Source organism: Salvelinus namaycush, chromosome 10 (genome assembly GCF_016432855.1).
Source record: "Salvelinus namaycush isolate Seneca chromosome 10, SaNama_1.0, whole genome shotgun sequence".
In the NCBI taxonomy this organism is placed as follows: domain Eukaryota; kingdom Metazoa; phylum Chordata; class Actinopteri; order Salmoniformes; family Salmonidae; genus Salvelinus; species Salvelinus namaycush.
This window is the reverse complement of record NC_052316.1, coordinates 22634899-22657644: the sequence shown is the minus strand read 5'-3', so window position 1 is coordinate 22657644 and position 22746 is coordinate 22634899. Positions and strand designations below refer to the sequence as shown.

Genomic DNA, 22746 nt, shown 5'->3' with positions numbered 1-22746 from the left:
TAGATAACAGGCCTTATATTGGTGGTGCACAGTTTTGTACACTGCTGGAGCATCTCTTGAGTTAAAGATCAGTTCACAAGCTCAGCTGGGCACCACTTCTGCCAGCCACTCCAACACCCACTGCCTTTTGGCCACAAATTACCCAGACTCATTTTTATTTAAAGCCTTGCAGAGGTTGAAAATACAGTTTTCACATCTAGGGCTTAGATTTGTCAAATTAAACATGAGCTAATTGATTAACTTATTTACCTACTGCTTATTTTATAATTGTGCTTTACACTCAGAAATCGTAATCTTCAAAGATTGTTAGGTTGTTGTTTTTGTCCAAGAAGTCAAATGTTGTAGGAGCTAGGTTGTTGTTTTTGTCCAAGAAGTCAAATGTTGTAGGAGCTTACCTGTGGAGAAACAAGTTATTTCTTTTGGTACTTCACCTCCCTGATTCCGTGCCTTCATTGTGTATTGCTCTACAAAGTGTTAGACATCAAATTTAAATCGGAGCAGGAAGAAACACCTGTTGTTTTGGTTGGCAATGTGATTCAGTGAGGTAATTTGATACTAAAAATTTAAACGATGAAATATAAAAGGTGATTAAGGGAAATGCAAGCAACCTGGCCACAGAAACAAGAGGGTAATGCTCATTTGGCAGTGTAAGCCTATATCCATGGTGCCTTAGATTATGATGAAGCTGATGCTTTAAAGTCCCCATGCAGTCTTGAAATTGTTTTTAAATCACTGTCATCACTGTGTGTGTATTGAAAATAATAACTTTTTCTAATGAATTTCCCTGAGCCTCCTTTTGCCATTTGAAATGTTAAATAAAGGTTAAACAAGGCCAGTCAGTTAACAATTTCTTTTTTACAATGACGGCCTACCCCGTCCAAACCCGGACGACTCTGGGCCAATTGTGTGACGCTTCCGCCCTATGAGGCTCCCACTCACGGCCGGTTGTGATACAGCCTGGAATCGAACCAGGGTCTGTTGTGACGCTTTTAGCACTGAGATGCAGTGTCTTAGACCGCTGTGCCACTCGGGAGACCCTCCAGTGTCGTCATGTGTTTACATTAACATCCCTGAATGGCGGATAGGATTGTCTAGAATCTAGAGCAGGGCTCTCCCACCCTGTTCCTGGAGAGCTACCCTCCTGTAGGTTTTCAGTCCAACCCTGTTCCTGGAGAGCTACCCTCCTGTAGGTTTTCACTCCAAACCTGTTCCTGGAGAGCTACCGTCCTGTAGGTTTTCACTCCAACCCTAATCTAGCACACCTGATGTTGGAGACCCCTGCTCTAGAGCTTACTCCTTCAAAGTTGGAGGATACATATGGAAATAAAAGATGACTGACCATTGGTCAGAATAATTCTATCAGATTTTGATGATCTGGGCCAAAAACATCTCACCTGAACAGACTGAAATTCCTGTAATTTAGTTTTTTTTTTAAATGACTCTTACACAAAAAGGGCACTATCATAATTTCACCATTTTGAGTGTTTTTTCTGACCTCTCTGTGGACATATTCATAAAGAGGGGCAGTGCAGTCAAACGTTTGGGGTTAGCTGAGTTGAAAAACAAAAGGCACATTGTGGAGAAACAGTTGTTGCTTGAGGTAATGGGCCACTGACTGACTCCCTTGGTGTGAAAGATGATTGATCTGTTGTGAGACTTTCTTATTACCACCACTTTCGTCTACTCCTTTGAGGAAACAAGCCGAGCCAAGCGGCAAGTATTCTGGCTATTCTGATTGACAGAGCGATCCTACACCTGTGGGAGTGATTGACAGACAGTGAGACATCCTTATTAGACTGCTTTTTTCTCTTCTGCCATAATTGCTGACATTTATCCAGTGTTTCATGGTGTTTGCTAATGTATTAATGCAGTCACTCTGAGGGCTCCTCTCCTCCCGGCTTTTAATGGATTCTGTGGTTGACAGCCCCTTGCAGGCTTATTGAGGCCTGCTGGTTGCCGTAGAGACAGGGCTCAGTGATAAGCCGAGAAAGAGCCCCCTGTGTGATTGCTGTCTTCAGGTAACATTCAGTGGGGCCAGACTCAGTGAGGAGGACATGCGCTGCATGGAAGAGAGACTGTAGGCTCAGCCTCTATCTATCTCCCTCTGACCAAATGCATTTGCTACTTTGAGGGCTTTAATGCATAAGTTCCCCCCCCATCTCCAGAATGTTCCTCATTAGCTTGGGCACTTCTTGGATCCCCTGCTCTGTGAGCATAGTAGTAAAACGCCCCGCTGTTGATTTCAGCAGCAGACAGGCATGCATTTTCCTTCAGCACTATGACTTTCTGTGGAGAAGCCGGTGATCACAGTTGCCTGTGTGAACCTCAAACACTTGGTGCAGGACCCCTGATCTTAATCAGGAGTGACATACTGTAAACAGGCAAGGAGGACCAACAGGTGTTTAGGGTGGGGCTTCTTTCTTTTCTTCTGTCTTTATTTTCTCTTTCTCAGGCTCTGTTGTCCCCCTTTATCAAAGAGTTGTTGAACAAGGTGGTATTGGGGCTCTGGGTACTGTCAGTGCAGCTGTCAGTGATAATTATCTCACACTCACAGCCAGAGACCTAATCCAAACACTGCCCAGACAAAAAAGAAACAGAAAGAGAATGAGGGAGAGCGGGAAAGAGAATTCTTTCCTGGCATCGCACCCCAATGCTTAGAAGCTTCAGTGCAAGTGTTAATTAAAAGAATCCAAAAAAGAGGAGCTTGTTCTTTGTGTTGGGATGGAGGAGAAGGTCAGTGGGGGGGGTTAACCTCTCCCCTGTGCCCCGCAGCGTTCCGCCACAGAGCCGGGAAGCTGCACTTGTCCCGCAGCATCAGTGGAAGGCACAGGGTCAAAGCTTGGCTTGGATGACCGCTCAACTTTATTTTTCTGATTTTCAGCACATGTCGTCCCTCCCCTCAATGTCCCCCATTGACAAGGGAAGTGATCAACTTTATTTATACACATATTAGGGCCTTGGAGGAAACCTTTTATTGTCAAGGGGGTCCACTCAACCGCCATTAAGATACTCACGTTTGATTGCCACTCGATTGGAGAGGCAAGAGAAAAGAGCAAGACATTCCTTCACATCTCAAAGCCCTCGTCTCTGTCCTGCTCAAGGGGTCAGCCTCTCAAACCCCTGTGTCGATCATTTTTTAACAGCACTTGGCTTTCTATGGAGCACTGTTTAGAAATGCTCTTTCAAACCAACAGTGTGGCAACCTGACTCAATTTACAGTCAAGGTTATTTCCATCCAATTCTATTTGATTTAATAAGATCAACTTGGCTAATGAGAAAATAGGAATTGTACCATTATACAATACTTACGCTAAAGAATTACTGTGGGAGTATTTTTGTTACATGAACAATGTCAGGCAGTTCTTCCTAGGTGTTCCAGTGTTATTCAGTGCAAGTGTTAATGCTTTTAATTAACACTTGCACTCAGCTGTCCCAGCCATGGCAGCCTAGTCCTGCCTCTTTTTATTCATATTTTTTCTTTTAAAGTACATTTGCTTAAAGTTAGTTGTGAGAGACAAACACAATCTGTTGTGTGTGTGTGTGTAGCGGAACTAACGAGGCCAAATTGGAAGAACATGACAAGAAGATGGTAACATGACTTTACGGACTCTGCTGCTTCTGCTGCACGGCTTTCCTGCATCTTCCCCTGGCACTGTGCTGCACAGCAGGGAAATAGCAATGGGCCACAGCAGGATATTGCTCATGCTTTATTTGTCCAGGGAATACTGTTTTTCTGCTATTTTTCCTCAACTGTTGAGCAAGTGGAAATTTGACTTACAATGGTCAAGATACAACCTTATTTCTTGCGCCAGTAGTAATTTAACAGTGGATTCAAATGAGAATGATGGCTCTCTATATTTGGATATGTTCTGTTTTTATCAGCCAGCAAATCATGTGCCAAACGAGGACTAGTGGTTACTCTATTCTCTGGCTGAATTACTTTTAAAGAGACGTGGAAAACTCCAGCAGTCACTCTGCTTTTGAAACTCAATTGCCGTTACATGTAATCGGGTCCTGATTCAATAATTACCAACTGGTTTTGTTGGCTAGAGGACCTGACAATAGCAAAGATTGCCACCCCCTGCTGTTGACGGCCAGGGACTTTCTGTTTTGTCTGTCCGTGTCAATCACGGCATTAGGGTTAAACCTCCAGTTAATGCCACTATAGCACTTGTTTGCAATAAACATAAGGTTGTTTTCTCAAACGATGAACCAGTAGGTAAATACATTTTTACTTTATTTGAACTGTAGTGGATGAGTTGGCTTGCTAATGTTGATTATGAACGGACTAAAATACTGTATTGTTAAGTAGAGATTATTTGTGCTAGGTTTTGACAATGCTTTTATTAATTTGCCGCTTGGCTTCAGTGGGCCATGTAGGATGTTGTGGTCAGGTTCAGATCATCTGCCCCTAGACTGTCATACTTGAAATGAAAGCCTTTTAAGACATGCAGTATCGATTTAACACTGATCATCCCTTACACTCTCAGGGAGAGCAGGTTAGTGAGTAGCATAGGTTGAGAGATGGGTGCTGGGGCCCCATCAATTTCCATGGCCCCTGCCTCTATCTTTAGCCTATCCCATTGGGTTCAGCCATATAGATACTCTTTAATGAGTCCCTCCAGTGCTGCGGTTGGTGACATTTCCAGTTTTTAATTAGGTTGTCCATAAACCATACCTGTACATTTTATTCTGGGCTTCCTCATAAGTCTGGATACATTTTTTCTAATCCTATCAGAAAATCAGAATGGTTTATCTGTGAATGCTGAACTTGGATCTCTTTCTGCCTTTACGCCTCCTTATAGAAGGTTAATGAATTGTAAGTTTATTCAGATTTTATTATTATTTTTCTGTCCACAGATGACACTAGCTGCCTCTGGAATCAGCTACCCCTGCCATCACCTCAGTGTGTGTCGAAGGTCCTCACCAGCCAACAACCAGGAGCCCACAGAAGAGGTAGAGCAATACACACAGTACATTTGGCTTTGTTTTACATTTTTCATTGTGTTTGATAGGTCAACAATACTGAAGCGAATATGTTTGAACAGTGCGCAGATGTCCACATGGTAAGCGACAGCGAGGGGGATGACTTTGAGGATGCGTCTGAATTTGGAGTGGACGAATCAGAGATGTTCGGTATGGGGTCTTCTACAGGCTGTCGGAAAGCCGCCTTGAGTACGTACCTCACTTAGCATGAAGCTACGACTCGATTCAAAAAGGTTGATTTGGTATTTAATTGTTATCAAGCTAATGCGTTTTTTCTCTGCAGTGCCAGAAAATAGTGAGAATGAAAGTGATGCCTTACTGCACTTTACTGCTGAATTTTCAACAAGGTACGTATTTAGTATTGTTTTAAGGGTTCTGTGCTTCTCAAACGATGTGGAAGATCCATGCATTCTTTTTTACAGGTCAATCTCCTTTGTGTGTGTTGCAGGTATGGAGAATGTCATCCAGTGTTCTTCATTGGTACTTTGGAGGCAGCATCTCAAGAGGCCTTCTATGGCAAAGCCAGAGATGTAAGTAACAGTAGAGGAGCTGGTCTCAGTAGTATAATTTACAGGTCAACAGGACATGATACTAGTGCCTTTAGAAAGTGTTCATACCCTTTGAATTATTCCACATTTTGTTGTTACAGCCTGAATTCAAAATGTATTTTTTTAAATTATCACCCATCTACACACAATAAATACCCCATGATAAAAGTGAAAACATGTTTTTAGACAATTTTGCGAATTTATTGAAAATGAAATACCGAAATATTGCATTTACATAAATATTCACACCCGACTTTTGGTGGTGTTTAGTTTTTTTTACCCCTTTTTTCTCACCAATTTCGTGATATCCAAATGGTAGTGAGTCTTGTCCCATCGCTGCAAATCCCATACGGGCTAGTAGAGGCGAAGGTCGAGAGCCATGCGACCTCCGAAAGACGACCCTGCCAAGCCGCACTGCTCGCTTAGCCCGGAAGCCAGCCGCACCAATATGTCGGAGGAAACTGGCGACCGAAGTCAGCGTGCTGCGCCCGGCCTGCCACAAGGAGATGCTAGAGCGCGATGGGACAAGGACATCCCGGCCGGCCGAACCCTCCCCTAACCTGGATGACGCTGGGCCAATTGTGTGCCACCTCATGGGTCTCCCGGTCACAGCCAGCTGCGACACAGTCTGGGATCGAACCTGGGTCTGTAGTGAAGCCTCAAGAACTGCGATGCAGTGCCTTAGACCGCTGCGCCACTCGGGAGGCCGCGATTGCAGCTTTGAGTTGTCTTTAGTATATCTGAATCAGCTTTGCACATCTGGATTTGGGGATTTTCTCCCATTCTTCCTTACAGATTTTCTCAAGCTCTGTTAAGTTAGATGGTGAGTGCCGGTGAACAGCAATATTCAAGTCTTTCCACATATTTTCAATGGGATTTAAGTCTGGGCTTTGTCTGGGACACTCAAGGACCTTCACATCCTTGTTCTGAAGCCATTCCAGCATTGCTTTGGCTGTATGCATTATCCTGTTGTCTCCCCAGTCTAAGGTTGTTTGCACTCTGAAGCAGGTTCTCATCAAGGATTTGCCTGTATTCGGCTCCATTGATTGTTCCCTCTATCCTTACCTCTCTGCTGCTGAAAAGCATCCCCATAGCATGATGCTGCCACCACTGTGCTTTACGGTAGGGATGTTGTTAGACGGGTGATGAGCTGTGCCTGATTTCCTCCAGACAGCGCTTTGTGTTCAGGCCAAAGAGTTCAGTTTGTCTCATCAGACCACAAAATCTTTTTCCTTATGATCTGAGTCTTTCACATGCATTTTTGCAAACGCCAGGCGTGCTGTCATGTGCCTTTTTTCTCAGCAGTGGCTTCCATCTTGGTCACCTCCCTGACCAAGGTCCTTTTTGCCCTGTTGCTCAGTTTGGTCGGACGGCCAGCTCTAGGCAGAGTCTGGATAGTTCCATATTTTGTCAATTTATTTCACAATGGTGGGGGCCACTTTTAACTCCAGTAATTGTTTTATACCCTTCCCCAGATATACAGTACCAGTCAAAAGTTTGGTCACCTGCTCATTCAATGGTTTTTTCTTTATTCTTACTATTTTCTACATTGTAGAAGATGATTGTACATGCGCTAAGAAAAGTCTGCCAAAACTTAAACCATCAATATGGAGCCAACATACAAGTGTAAGTAAAATGAATGTAAATAAGTTAGAAATTGTGCTACTAATGCACAAACACGTCTCGTAAAAGTAAGAATGTTTTTGTTTGATTGGCTTTTGGAAATTGTAGAAATAAAACATTTTCCTTCAGTTGTAGCTAGGCAGGCTAACGTAAGTTAGCAAATTAATTTGCTAGCAATCTCACAGGGGTATATTAATAATTATATAGTTAGTAGACATGCAATCATAATTGACTGTATCGCATATAAAAAGCACCCACAAGCTACCAGTGGCTGAAAACACAATCGTCGCGGGATGAACGAGTGATGAATTTCTGGGCAAGAGCGGCCCATTTTTAAAATTAATTCCTTCCTCCCTCGCCCTGCATGTGTAAACTCGTCAGACGTCATGATGTGTTATCAAAAGTGTCTGGTAGGCTGAGGGGAGAGGGTGTGTCGTAAGTGTTTCCACTTGAAGAAACTTTCAAAGTTATTGGCTGCATTCCAGTCACAAAAACCATCAAGCGCTATGATGAAACTGGCTCTCATGAGGACCGCCACAGGAAAGGAAGACCCAGAGCTCTGTTGCAGAGCTAACAATTTCTTAGTTACCAGCCTCAGAAATTGGAGCCCAAATAAATGCTTCACATCTTTGGTCAGATAAGTCCAAATTGTAGATTTTTTTTTTGTTCCAACTGCCGTGTCTGAGATGCAGAGTAGGTGAAAGGATGATCTCTGCTTGTGTGGTTTCCACCGTGAAGCATGGAAGAGGTCGTGTGGGGGTGCTTTGCTAGTGACACTGTCTGATTTATTTAGATTTCAAGGCACACTTAACCAGCATGACTACCACAGCATTCTGCAGCGATACGCCATCCCATCTGGTTTGGGCATCATGCCCTCCAGGCTGTGTAAGGGCTATTTAACAGAGGAGGAGAGTGATGGAGTGCTGCATCAGATGACCTGGCCGCCACAATCACCTGACCTCAACCCAATTAAGATGGTTTGGGATGAGTTGGACCACAGAGTGAAGGAAAAGCAGGGAAGAACTGCTCAGCATATGTGGGAACTCCTTCATGATGATTGGAAAAGCATTCCAGGTGAAGCTGGTTGAGAGAATGCCAAGACTGTGCAAAGCTGTCATCAAGGCAAAGGGTGGCTTGAAATATATTTTGATTTGTTTAACACTTTACTTTGGTTACTACATGATTCCATATGTGTTATTTCATAGTTTTGATGTCTTCACTATTATTCTACAATGTAGAAAATAGTAAAAATAAAGAAAAACCCTTGAATGAGTAGGTGTGTCCAAACTTTTGACTGGTACTGTATGCCTAATCACAGTTCTATCTCTGAGATCTACAGACATCCTTGGACTTTATGGTATAGTTTCTGCTCTGAAATGGACTGTCAAATGTGGGACCTTATATAGACAGGTGTTTTTTTTTTTTTTATCATGTCCAAACAATTGAATTGGCCACAGGTGAACGCCAATCAAGTTATAGTGACATTTCAAGAATGATCAAGGAAATTGGATGCACAATTTGGAGTGTCATAGCAAAGGGGTATGAATACTTCTGTAAATGATTTATTTCTATATTTCATTTTCAATAAATGTATTAACATTTATAAAAACATTTTGTTCACTTTGTCATTGAGATATTGTGTGTTTTGAATTCGGGCTGCATCACAGCAAAGTGGAATAAGTCAGAATATGAACACTTTTTGAATGCACTGTAAATGACCATTGTCATTTATTTATTTTTTACATCTAAAGGTGGGAGTGCCTGTTCAAAAAGAGCCTCCATTTGATTCCTCTCATAAACCTCATTACATTTTCATCATGACAGCTGCCGCTTTTATTTTTAGCCCACAATTTTTCTTCATTTTTCTGCTTTGTCCTTTTAAGGAGGGTTGTATCAACTGACAGCTTGTGTGGATTACTGTCTTATTAGAATGGGAGAATACAGCAAGATGTTTGGGGGGTTTTAGACCGTGAGGCAAAGGCTCGGCTTGCCTCCCAGCTGATATCCTCTTCCCTAAGCTAGCTCAGTATGGCCCCCTCTCTGTTGATCTCTCTGTGGTGCAGCTGGAGACTGTACATTGTGTCAATGAAAATAAACCAATATGAAGGGACACATGCAGCTGACCCCCTACTCTCTCTAGCCCTAGAGGAGATGAGACTGGAGAAACAAACATCTGACTCACTGATGTGACCATTGGGTGTCAACTTCCGAAACACCCCTCCCCAACCAGCACCACCTCCCTCTTGAAGAAATTGGTCTAAATCTCTCCTCTCTTGTCATCACAACTAGCTGTTCATTTAGTGGATATTGGTATGATGCAGGTTTCAGGGGAAGGAGGGACCAGGGAGAGATTTTGCAGAGGAATCCGTCTCAATGTCTGATGGGCTAATCACTAAGTAAAACACTACATTTGATGAAGTGTTTCTGGAGGGAGAGATGTGCCTCAATCCAGCCTTAATGAAAATGCTTTGGGCCCCTGAGCCCTCCAGAGGATCAGCAGTAAGGCCCTTCAGACAGGCCACCCATCACTGCCAAGGCTCCCCTCAAATCCCCTTAACGGTGCGGTTAATCGGAGTAACCCTCCTCTCTCACTCACACAAAGACACACATCAAAATTCATAGCAGTGCCGGGGTGAGGGTTTTATCACACTCGAGTATCCGCTTAAATCCCCCGTAGTTTAGCAAAAGAGCAATGAGAGGGAGAGAGGAGAAATCGATACCACGGGTAGGGAATGGATAAACACATTTTCATCCATCTCTCCCTGCTCTAGTGAAAGTGATCTCATTTTAATGTCTTAATGTTTTTATTTGTTTCTACTAGAACACTTCCAGTCAGGTGAACTGAAGCCCAGCTGAATATTTTGACTATTATAGTTTCATGTGTATAAAGACTGAGGTTTATTATGTTAAGGTGCAATATGTATAAATCTTTCTGCCATTACCTGGTTGCAAAAATTTGAATAGTTCGCCTAATTTCAGCTTATGTGACAAAACAATGTATAGTGTTGAGAATTGTTGTACCATCTAAACCACTGTCAAATATATTTTCAATAACCAAAAATATTTTATTTTCAGCTGTTTTGAAGCTGGTGTACAAAAGTAAAAGATGCAAGAACAGGGAGCATAGAATAGCGTACCTAGAGAAGATCTACCGCTTCTTAGACTCACAGGTCTATAACTCACATTTATATGTAAATTTGGTTAGGTCTCCCACAAAGTTACATGTTGCTGCTTTAAATTCAATTTGACAATTGTGTGCTTTTTTGTCTTCACTAAAATGTTTGACTAGTTTATGGCAAAAAAAAAAAGATGAAAAAAAAAAAGAAATCAGAACTGGTTACTATTAATACAAAATGTGTTTTTCAATCATGTACCTACCATCTGTTAAAGCATTGATCCGAATGTGTGTTCTGTGTGGCAGGGGAGCAGTAATTTAAGGTCTTCATTTTGAAGTGTTTGTTTTTCTTCGGGCTACTGTGGATGATCACTTTCCCCTGGCTTCTCTGCTCCCCAACACTGGCTATAATTAAAAACGTTCTCCCACAACACACATACATAAACTGAATGAGACTAATGAAAACGCATGGCTGGCACAAATGACATATGGTAGTGTGTTTATCAGGGGCCACGGTTATCAAGCAGGTGTATTTTCACATTGTCCTCTAATGACCCGTACAACAAACTTTTTGTAGAACAAAACAAATGCTTGTATTTTTCACTGGAGTCGTGCTGCATTATCACAATCTGGGTGGTGTGGTTAAAGATGAGATGAGTTCAACATTTCACAAACTTTGCGAGTCGTTTTATTTTGACTGGTCTACTGAATCTTTCGGTTGTCATTCTATTCATCCCCCAGTGGCACACCTGTGTAGAAGAATTCCTGCTCATGTTGCAGATAATCATACGGTCCAGGCTGGACACAAAGACCATCCGGATGTGAGCTGAGCCCATTCTGCTTCCCCAGCTCCTGGCCAACGGCTACCTGTTTCACATGGCTCTAGTCTACACTAGGAGAGGGACAGACGGGAGTGACTGAGAAGTGAACACTGACAGGGTGCTGTGTGAAAATCACTACAGTCTGGCTCACAGAACAGATCGGTTTTCTCTAGTTTCTTTACTCTCTCCTCCCCTCTGTATGGTGAACAGGTGGGAGGATTCACACCAGAAAGAGGGCCTTTTGGGTCACTTTCTAGCCCAGGTTGAACCTAGTAATTTGGTTTTACAGGTGATTTGTCCCTGCTAAGGAAAGCATTACAAAAGATGAAAGGTGAAAGAAGATAGGGAACAGTTGGAGAAGAGAGGGAAAGACAGTTTAAGTAAAGTGAGGGAGTTGGTGATTGGGTGTTAATATAGGAGAGGGGTTGTTCCCTCTTTACAAAATGTTTGGAGACAAAAAATATTTTGGAGACTTAAAACAAGTTGCAGAGGAACAAATGTGTGTGTGTCTACGTGCATGTATGTATAAGATAATGAGTGCAAGGGTGTGTGCGTGTGTCTTCATCTTTTTTGAGAAGGGGGAAAAAAAACTCAATGCTGCATTTGCTTGTCTTCTCAGCATGAGTGTTTAATCTTTTCAGGGCGTTCAATTGGGCCACTGAATGAGCCCCAAGCTCCTTCCCGCTAGGAACCGGGGAGCTTATTCTAAACCTCTAATCGCTGAGCAAACACAGCAGTGCTCTCCCACTCCTTTTCTACACAGGCCACAATATAGCACAACTTTCTTTTAACTTTCCCTCACTTTTCTGCTTGTGCTTATTTTGCTTTTGGTATGTAGCTACAGCTCCTGAGAAATCACCCCCTTGAGTTTTGTACGGAACGTAGGGGGTCAGAAAAATTTGTGAGTGATGTAATTTAGAGGGCTTTATTTCCTACACCGTCCAAGATAACCTTTTGTGTTTGTTTTTTTAATTAGTTGTCAGTGAGTCCTGAGAATCTGTCGCTCATATGATGGTGTCAATATCCTTGGATTTTAGAGCTTCGGCAATATTTCACACCCCTGCTGCTAACCTGAGAAGGCCAGTGGCATTCGGTGTAAAATAAATGAAGTGATTTGTCTGTTTTTGTTTTCTTATCGGCCCCCTCAAAGGAAGTTTTATTTACTCCCTGTTCATTTGATTTTGTGTGTTTGCTTTTCATTGGTTTGGCCTTGCTGTCGGTGCAAGCAATCGCTTTACTCACGGTCTCCTGTTGAGCGACGCGTGAAAGCTGTATAAAACCTCTCCCTTCAATGATTAAATTCTGAGCAAGGACCAGACTGAGCAAGGACACTTTTCTCACCCTGTGTTTCAGGGTCTGGCTTGTCATTAGCTTCTCAATCCTCACACCTCTGCTAATGAAAACCTCTCTTGTCCATTTCCACAGAGAAAACTGCTGGCCATTTACCTCCACAATGACGAGAGTGTGCTCAGCAACGTCTTCTGCTCCCAGATGATGTGTGCAGACTCCATAGTGGCCTATCTGAGCCAGAACTTCATCACATGGGCATGGGATGTCACTAAAGAAGCTAACAAAGCCAGGTATGTATGAGTACTCTATGCCCTCATCACATCTCAGGAATCCACCGCTGTAGCCCTGAAAACAAAATGAATATCAGAGATTGTCTGACAGGTGGATGCCATCTTAATAGCTGAGATTCGTCCCCTGCTCCGCACCACTCTTTCTCTTTAACTCAAGCCCCTCTTCATCGGTGAGGGGGATGTGTGCTAACAAAAGCAGTTGTGTTTGCAGTATGAGGCCCCAATTGGGCAATCTTCACTAATCTGCCTCATTGGAGGGTAGGTTAGAAATGAAGGTCCCATGAAGTCTACATTGCCTGGGAGAACATCTCTATTTCCCCAAGGCTGAGGGCGCTCATGACATGGCAGCCTTATCAATTCTACTTAATCTTTCCTCCATAACAATTCACAACCCAATTCCATTATTTCCACCAATGTCCTGCCTGTCTCAGTATGTGACTCCCTGCACTAGCAATACCCAACAACACTCTCAAGCCTTCAACTCCTGACCCCAAAGCCAGGCTTGACCCTCCCTGGCCATGCTCTACTCCCCTAGCCAAGGGCAAGAATGGGGCAGCGTCCCAGGTGTGATGTGTCTGCTGTGGGAGAGAGGGCCGTTAACCAGATGGTTTGATTAGGGCCCAGCAGCAGCCTCTTGCTCCGGGGCAGGCCCCAGCTTTTCCTTCCACTAGACTTCAGGGCTAAGCCCACCCCCTGGTAGGAGGCGTTTAAGAAAGACGGGGGAAAGGCTCAGACACTGACCTTCCCTCATTCCGTACCCTTTCTCCCTTTTGGTTCTTGCTTTTTGCCCCAGCTGAGCCTTTTTATTGCAGATTAAAGGCAGGTAACATCTGGAGCTTTTCATAATGTGCACTGCTACTTGCTCTAACGTACGTACACACACATTTTCCCACATTCTCACGCTCTTAGGTTGATCCTGAGTGACTGGTGATTGGCATGAGTCACAGTGGCTATTAAGAAGGTATTCTAACTCATAGGGCCTCATAGCGTATCCTTTAGTTGAGTGTGAAATTATGCATAAAACCAGACCTGTTGAATACGTCCCAATGTAATTGTTGCCCATGGCAAAATGTCTCTGAAATACCACAGACACTGAGCCTCATGCACAGCTAGTATTGAACTTAATTATGAATAAATATATTCAAAACACTACATCTTTCAGGTAGTTGTTAGCTTTTGATTCCATGCTTTTGTGTTTGACTGCCTACTTTCATACCACATCTCATCTATTTTTATTTATCATACGGTGCTGTACCGATCAATAATGGTATTGAACTCCTCGTAATTGAGCACATTACCAGTAAAAGTGTCATGCACTCATCTGACTTGTTCAGAAGCACTGTATTCAAAACGTGAGAATTGCCTGAGAAACGCTATTTTCCATTCAAAACATGTCTGCGCGGAGTATCTGTTTTCTGTGTAGCATCCGGTTCCTATTCCACGTGATTGACTAAAGCACACCTGAGAGTTTGTTGTATGCTCACTGGAGTGTATGTAAAGTTGCAGCAGTCTCTCAACATCTCATGCATGACTTTGATGTAAATAAGTGAACCTGACAGTCCAGGGAAACATTAACACTTTACCATGTGGAGAGGAAGAGAGTGAGCTGAATTAGAAGCTGTCACTCTCATTACCAAACCAACCATGACCTGATATTCAAGGACCAGGTGTTTCCAGTAGTTAGAAAAAAATAACTCCCTTAAGGATTTTGTGAGAAGCAAAGCTATACATTCTTTAAGATATGTTATGGCTGAAAGAGACTGCAGTGAACCGCTCACCTTATTGACCTTATTTCTTGGTTTAATTTCTACTTCCTGCGCTTTAGACACGATTTTCACCCTTCATTTGTGATGCTGTGTCAGTACGTGTTATTGTGCACCATATACAGGTTGATGTTTATTGTCATGAATCTTGCCCTGGAGGCAGAACTGAGTGATTTCTGCAAGATGGCCCAGATGCAATGTCAAAATTGTCTATCGTATAAATGTGTGCAAATTAAAGGTTAGTGTTAGGCATTAGTGTTACTGTAGCAATGTGGTTAGGTTTAAAACCAGATTTACTGACTTTGTAGCTGTGCCAGCGAGTGACCACTATGCAGAGCAGCCTCCAGTATGAGTCATCCCAATAAATGCCGACCTGCGCGCCATATATAGAAACATTTCTGCTCTTTAGGGTTACTCCGGAGTTAGTGTACTTCTGCTTAATCTTTTTACTATGTATGGTAGTTGTAAGAGAAAGGTGTGTTGGGTTGACTCCTAAGGTGTTTGATTGGAACCAAAGGAGGTTGTGTTGTTTAATATGGGAATTAAGATTGGGTTTCTCTGAAGGCTGTGGCGATTGTTGCCAAGACCTTGGTGGCAGGTTAGAATTACCTCTGTCCAATGTTTTGGCCTGGCTGTGTTGAGGCCTTTTCAGGGCCCCCTAGAGCAGGGACAAGGACAGGGCTTGGACATCCTCTTAACCTCATCGTGTCATGGGGAGAACCCCTCCTTAACCACAGCTGGATGGTCAAAAGACTGGTCAGCCACATTGTCAGAACCCATGATCAACTACAGTTGAAGTCAGAAGTTTACATACACTTAGGTTGTAGTCATTAAAACTCGTTTTTCATCCACTCCACAAATTTCTTGTTAACAAACTATAGTTTTGGCAAGTCGGTTAGGACATCTACTTTGTGCATGACACAAGTAATTTTTCCAACAATTGTTTACAGACAGATTATTTCACTTATAATTCACTATCACAATTCCAGTGGGTCAGAAGTTTACATATACTAAGTTGACTGTGCCTTTAAACAGCTTGTAAAATTCCAGAAAATTGTCATGGCTTTAGAAGCTTCTGATAAACTAATTGAGATCATTTGAGTCAATTGGAGGTGTATCTGTGGATGTATTTCAAAGCCTACCTTCAAACTCGGTGTCTCTTTGCTTGACATCATGGGAAAATCGCAAGAAATCAGCCAAGACCTCAGAAAAAAAATTGTAGACCTCCACAAGTCTGGTTCATCCTTGGGAGCAATTTCCAAACGCCTGAAGGTACCACGTTAATCTGTACAAACAACAGTACGCAAGTATAAACACCATGGGACCACGCAGCCGTCATACTGCTCAGGAAGGAGACGCGTTCTGTCTCCTAGAGATGAACGTACTTTGGTGCGAAAAGTGCAAATCAATCCCAGAACAACAGCAAAGGACCTTGTGAAGATGCTGGAGGAAACGGGTACAAAAGTATCTATATCCACAGTAAAACAAATCCTGTATTGACATAACCTAAAAGGTCGCTGAGCAAGGAAGAAACCACTGCTCCAAAACTGCCATAAAAAAAGCCAGACTACGGTTTGAAACTGCACATAGGGACAAAGATCGTACTTTTTGGAGAAATATCCTCTGGTCTGATGAAACAAAAATAGAACTGTTTGGCCATAATGGCCATCGTTATGTTTGGAGGAAAAAGGGGGAGGCTTGCAAGCACAAGAACAACATCCCAACCGTGAAGCACAGGGGTGGCAGCATCATGTTGTGGGGGTGCTTTGCTGCAGGAGGGACTGGTGCACTTCACAAAATAGATGGCATCATGAGGGAGGAAAATTGTGGATCTCAAGACATCAGTCAGGAAGTTAAAGCTTGGTCGCAAATGGGTCTTCCAAATGGACAATGACCCCAAGCATACTTACAAAGTTGTGGCAAAATGACTTAAGGACAACAAAGTCAAGGTATTGGAGTGACCATCACAAAGCCCTGACCTCAATCCCATAGAAAATGTGTAGGCAGAACTGAAAAAGTGTGAGAGCAAGGAGGCCTACAACCCTGACTCAGTTACACCAGCTCTGTCAGAAGGAATGGGACAAAATTCACCCAACTTATTGTGGGAAGCTTGTGGAAGGCTACCTGAAACGTTTGATCCAAGTTAAACAATTTAACCTCTAATTCCTCCCAATCCGGGAGCACCCCCATCAGTAAAAAAGCTGACTAGCATAGCCTAGCATAGCGTCACAAGTAAATACTAGCATCTAAATATCATTAAATCACAAGTCCAAGACACCAGATGAAAGATACACATCTTGTGAATCCAGCCATCATTTCTGATTTTTAAAATGTTTTACAGGAAGACACAATATGTAAATCTATTAGCTAACCACGTTAGCAAAAGACACCACTTTTTTTACTCCACCATTTTTTTACTGCATCAGTAGCTATCACAAATTCGACCAAATAAAGATATAAATAGCCACTAACCAAGAAACAACTTCATCAGATGACAGTCTGATAACATATTTATTGTATAGCATATGTTTTGTTAGAAAAATGTGCATATTTCAGGTATAAATCAGTTTACCATTGCAGCCACCATCACAACTCTCACCAAAGCGACTAGAATAACTACAGAGAGCAACGTAAATTACCTAAATACTCATCATAAAACATTTCTGAAAAATACACAGCGTACAGCAAATGAAAGACAAACATCTTGTGAATCCAGCCAATATTTCAGATTTTTTAAGTGTTTTACAGCGAAAACCCAATATAGCATTATATTAGCTTACCACAATAGCCAGAAACACAACACCATTTACCAGCAGCAAAGGTTAGTGATCGTAACAAGCAAGCAAAAGATATATAATTTTTGACTAACCTTCATAAACTTCCTCAGATGACAGTCCTGTAACATCATATTACACAATGCATATAGGGTTTGTTCGAAAATGTGCATATGTAGCGGCACAAATCGTGGTTATACAATGTGAGTAGTGGCCAAACTTCAAGCAATCTGTCCGGCGCCATCTTGGAGAGGCACCTAATCTAATCGATAACTATTCATAAACTTGACTAAAAAATACAGGTTGGACAGCAAATGAAAGATACATTAGTTCTTAATGCAACCGCTGTGTTAGATTTTTAAAATTAACGTTACTGCGCATACAGCGTGCGCTAAAGCGAGACCGCACCGAAATTCATGGCGGAATTATTGTTTAACATTTGTCAACATAAATACGAATTAACAGCATAAAGACTTCTTACTATTTGACGAGCTTCCATCAGAATCTTGGGCAAGGTGTCCTTTCTCCAGAACAATCGTCTTTTGGTTGAAAGATGTCCTCTTCTCCTGTAGAATTAGCAGCTAACGCTAGCTATGTGCCGGAGAGGTGTCCAACTCGTGATAGCGCATCACAAAGAAATTCCAGAAAATCGCAATAAACTGATATAAACTGCTATAAGTCGGTTTAAATTAACTACCTTATGAAGTTTAAGACAAAAATCAAATTAAATCAGAGCCGGAGATATAGAACTGCTAAAACAAAAGCTTTTCAGGACGCCATTGTGATGTCCCTCCTGCGCCAGGCGCCCCGTTGAAAAGGTCGGACCTTCCGTTCCACGGGCTTTTATAGTGCCCCAGATGGTGCAATCCACTCCATTCAAATTCTCACCGCTTACTGACATCTAGAGGAAGGTGTATGCAGTGCATGTAGCCCCATAGCTTAAATGGGAATTTATAAACTGACCCCAGAACAGAGACCTCGATTTCAGAAATCTCACTCCTTGACAGGAAGTGTGCTGCAGAATGAGTTCTGTTTCACTCAGAGAAATAATTCAAACGGTTTTAGAAACTAGAGAGTGTTTTCTATCCAATAGTAATAATAATATGCATATTGTACGAGCAAGAATTGAGTACGAGGCAGTTTAATTTGGGAACGAATTTTTACAAAGTCAAAATGGCGCCCCCCTATTGACAAGAAGGCAATGCAACCAAATACTAATTGAGTGTATGTAAACTTCTGACCCACTGGGAATGTGTTGAAAGAAATAAAAGCTGAAATCATTCTCTTTACTATTATTCTGACATTTCCCATTCTTACAATAATGTGGTGATCCTAACTGACCTATGACAGGGAATTTTTACTAGGATTAAATGTCAGAAATTGTGAAACTGAGTTTAAATGTATTTGGCTAAGGTGTATGTGAACTTCCGACTTCAACTGTGCATGAGCTATTTGGTGTAGATTTAGGGTAAGAGTTGATTTAAGCATCAGTTGTCAGAGCAGCTTACCGATCACTGTACCTATACACAGCCCATCTGTAAATAGCACACCCAACTACCTCATCCCCATATTATTATAATATATTTTTTGCACCCCAGTATCTCTACTTGCACATCATCTGCACATCTATCACTCCTTGTTAATGCTAAATTGTAATTATTTCGCCTCTATGGCCTATTTATTGCCTTACCTCCCTAATCTTACTACATTTGCACACACTGTACATAGACTTTTTCTATTGTGTTATTGGCTGTACGTTTGTTTATTCAATGTGTGACTCTGTGTCGCACTGCTTTGCTTTATTGTGGCCAGGTCACAGTTGTAAATGAGTACTTGTTCTCATCTGGCCTACCTGGTGAAATAAAGGAGGAATGTTGTGGTTGAAATGACCTTGTTTCTCCTGGAATGCTGATTGGAGATTGGTGCTAATGCTTCCCATGGTTAAGCGTTGAGTTGATGCTGTTCCATCTCAAAGTTTGAAAAGTATTGCAACTAGCACTCTCAACTTTGAATTCATGATTAATGAGTAGCACCGCCGCCCAGACCAATCACTCCATCCCTCTCCCCTCTGACCTCATCCTCCACCCATTTCATTACTCCTATATTTTACCAGCCAGTTATTGAAGTGGATCTTATTAAAAGGTGAGCAAAAAATATAATCTGTATTTGCATTCACTCTATAGCAATTCATTAATATTATGACATTTACAGTGAGCTCCAAGGGCCTGCCTGCTACCCTTTTCCTTCTAGTGAAATGTTAATTTAAAGTTCTGTCTTTGTAATGGAATAAGAAATCCTCTCTGCCCTATCAATTCATCACATGCGGTGGGGAATACTAATTTGTCTACTAGGCCTATTTAGACAGGGACGTCTACAGTAAGAAAAGGCAGAATTGGTTTTAAAGTCCTTAATGGTATGAGCTGTGTACCTCTGTTCATGTGAAAAATGTCCGTCCTGTCTTTTCCTTTCCTAGACTACTCACCATTTGCACGAGGCATTTTGGCAGTGTGGTGGCACAGACGATTCGGACGTACAAGACCGATCAGTTCCCCCTGCTCCTTATTGTCATGGGAAAGAGGACATCAAATGAAGTTTTAAATGTTATTCAAGGTAATGAATGTCAACAATATTGATGGGTTGAATATTTGTTATGTTCTGGATAAAGGGAGGGTTTTTTAAAGCTATACTTAACTATAGCTATAATTTAGCAATTTACTCTGACCCTTCTATAATGATAAAATAGTAAGTGTTTGTGCGAATGGGGGGGAAAGGTTTATTTTTTTATGCCTTGTTTTTTCTTTTTCTTTGAAGGCAATACAACAGTGGATGAGTTGATGATGAGGCTAATGGGTGCGATGGAAATCTTCTCAGCTCAGCAGCAAGAGGACATCAAGGATGAGGTACAGATGAGAGGAACTCTAAAAGCACACAGAAGAACAGAGTCTTTAAGGGGGAGTAGATGTTTGAAATGTAAGCCATGATTAGGCCATGGCCACTGAAATATACCATGATTTGTTTAGTCACAGGAGGCCAAGAGGGAGCCAATTATTGTGCCATTTGAGCCGTTCTCATAGAATTATGCCATAGTTTGTCTCGGAGCTAAATGGGGACATGCGGAGACAAATCGGAATGCATTGTGACTGCCACCAGCTCCACTTAGGGCCAAGGCTAGGAACACACATCTGAGAGGCCCTTTGTCTGGGACAGGGGGGGCGAAGCACAATTAATTTCCCTCCCATTTGGTTTTAGTTAACTGTGCCTAAGGTCTTCACAATGGGAGCAGGATACAACTGTTCTCTTCTTCACCATTCTCTGTCCATTGCCGCTTTAATCCAATAGAAACTCGACAAACAAATTCCAAGCTTCACTCTGAGAAGAAAGCAGCGAAACAGAAGCGGTATTCTTTCATGTGAGGACAGGAATCTTGGGACAGTATGGCTGGGGTCCCTCTGTCAGACATTTACCTGACCTCATGAATGCTGTCTTTTGTGTCGAAATGGATGGATTTAATCATTCTCCCGCTCTAGCAGATATTTACTCAACATCAAATAAACAAAGAACGGCATTCTAGTTTTGTCTGACCCTTTAAACAGGTAGTTCCCCTCAGCTGACTACACTAGACCATGTTGTCTTTGGCATACAGTTCTTGTTGTTAGTGAATACAGATGACTCAATGCCCTGTTTCTTTGTACTGTTTAAATCTCTCATTAATCAGCAGTCTGGAAGAGATGAAGTGGGAAGACGTGCCATCAGGCTCAAACCAATGTGCTCAATACTTAGCGTCAACTTGTCAGTGGGAGATGACTGACTACCAGTACACATTCTCTCTCACCGACTTATCTTTAAACCTTTCACACTTGTTGATGGGATAGAGATTTAAAGAAAGAAATAGTCACAAAGTGGTTACTGTCTCTAAGATGAAAGGCATCTGCAGCAGCGTGTTGTAGTAGATTAACACCTGAGATTGTCTCATGTTCCTCAGCACTAGGCCTGGCTGGTTGCCTGTCTGTCTTAGTCACATCATATGAGGAATGTGTTAGACTCCCACTGTGTTTACGTAACAATACTAGTTTAGTGACCTTTCAGTGTTTGATTAGTTTAGTTACAGCATATCGTCATGGGAATTGTGAGACAGTGTTGTTTTGTGCACAGCCGGAGGGGTAACTGTAGGTGAGCCAATGAATGTCTGCAACTGGGGTTCCCATTATGTTCTTATTGGATGCCTACCCTTTCAGAAAAAATCATTAAGACCAATAAGCAACAAGTGTGTACACTGTGCACATGTCACTAAGCTGTATGTCCTGTGTGACCAGGCTGGATGATACAGCACCAGGCTGGATGCACTGTGTGACCAGGCTGGATGATACAGCTGTATGTCCTGTGTGACCAGGCTGGATGATACAGTACCAAGCTGTATGTCCTATGTGACCAGGCTGGATGATACAGCAGCAAGCTGTATGTCCTGTGTGACCAGGCTGGATGATACAGCACCGTTTAGAGAAGTTGAGGGACAGGTTTTCATGGGTAGAAGCTTGGGTGGTTGCGTTGCTATTGTCTTCATAGATGCAAAGCGAATATGACAGCTTTTGATGTCAACAGAAATACTGTTATTCACTTAACATACCATGCAATTTGGTTCTTAATGACTTTTCAATTTGACATATTTAGAATGTTTCTGTTCATGACAAGTAGTATATTATTTTCTGGCACATTGACAAGTGATCTGGCTCCATAAAGGTCACTGGTTGTGTTAATTACACAGGCCTGTCGGGATTGATGGAAATGTGAAGTGATAATGTCACAAATCAGGAGAACAAATGATCATGAGTGGGTAATGTACCAGAGTGATTAATAACCACAGGAATCTGCAACCACATCCTGTAAATGCCAGACCATATACATCTTCGCTGTGAAGTGAACTTGTCACTCCTTGAGCTCGCCGACCGCCTTTCAATCATTGGAAAGAGTTATCATATTAGCTAATTCTCCTTACAGTCATAGATATTTAAATACAATTGTTTGGCCCCTTGGCCCCCTTATCAGTCGAATGCCTTGGGTCAGATTTATGTACAGCATGTCAGTAATCAGTCATCATTTGGACTTGAGAGTTCAAGCAGAGGACTCCTAAGGCTAGGGGTGTTGGTGTACTCTGAGTCACCCTTCAGTACAGGTCACTCAGAAGAATTCAGGTTCACTCCAGAAAGACTAGCTGTCGCCATTGGCGTCGGCTAATGGGGATCCCCCAAAAAATCTAAACCTGATTCCCTATATTCCGACCTGATGTACTCCCATTGCCACAGCCCCCGCTATCCCAGACTGCTCTGAGCTCACACCTACTCACTGTCTGAGGCTGTCCTGCTCTGCTGGCCCATTCCTCTGAGGACAGACCCAGACATCTGCCAACATCACACTCGCATTCCTCACTAACTGACAGATATGCCTGGGAGGTGGACAGACTGCAGCAGAGCCAAAAAGTTACTTTCACATAGATTTGAACGAACTTGACTTAACCAAACACACCTGGATTGTCTGTTTA

The 22746-nt window shown here is 42.4% G+C and overlaps 1 protein-coding gene across 1 annotated transcript in view; it reads left to right on the top strand.

Moving 5' to 3' along the window:
* Nucleotides 1-22746, top strand: part of faf1 (Fas (TNFRSF6) associated factor 1) — an 80053-nt gene that overhangs the window by 39319 nt on the left and 17988 nt on the right. Inside the window, exons 9-15 of the mRNA XM_039002526.1 lie at nucleotides 4861-4956; nucleotides 5049-5175; nucleotides 5270-5333; nucleotides 5435-5516; nucleotides 12519-12673; nucleotides 19684-19820; nucleotides 20022-20110. Of these exons, the coding sequence (XP_038858454.1) occupies nucleotides 4861-4956; nucleotides 5049-5175; nucleotides 5270-5333; nucleotides 5435-5516; nucleotides 12519-12673; nucleotides 19684-19820; nucleotides 20022-20110 (750 nt within the window). The remainder of the gene's footprint in view (nucleotides 1-4860; nucleotides 4957-5048; nucleotides 5176-5269; nucleotides 5334-5434; nucleotides 5517-12518; nucleotides 12674-19683; nucleotides 19821-20021; nucleotides 20111-22746) is intronic.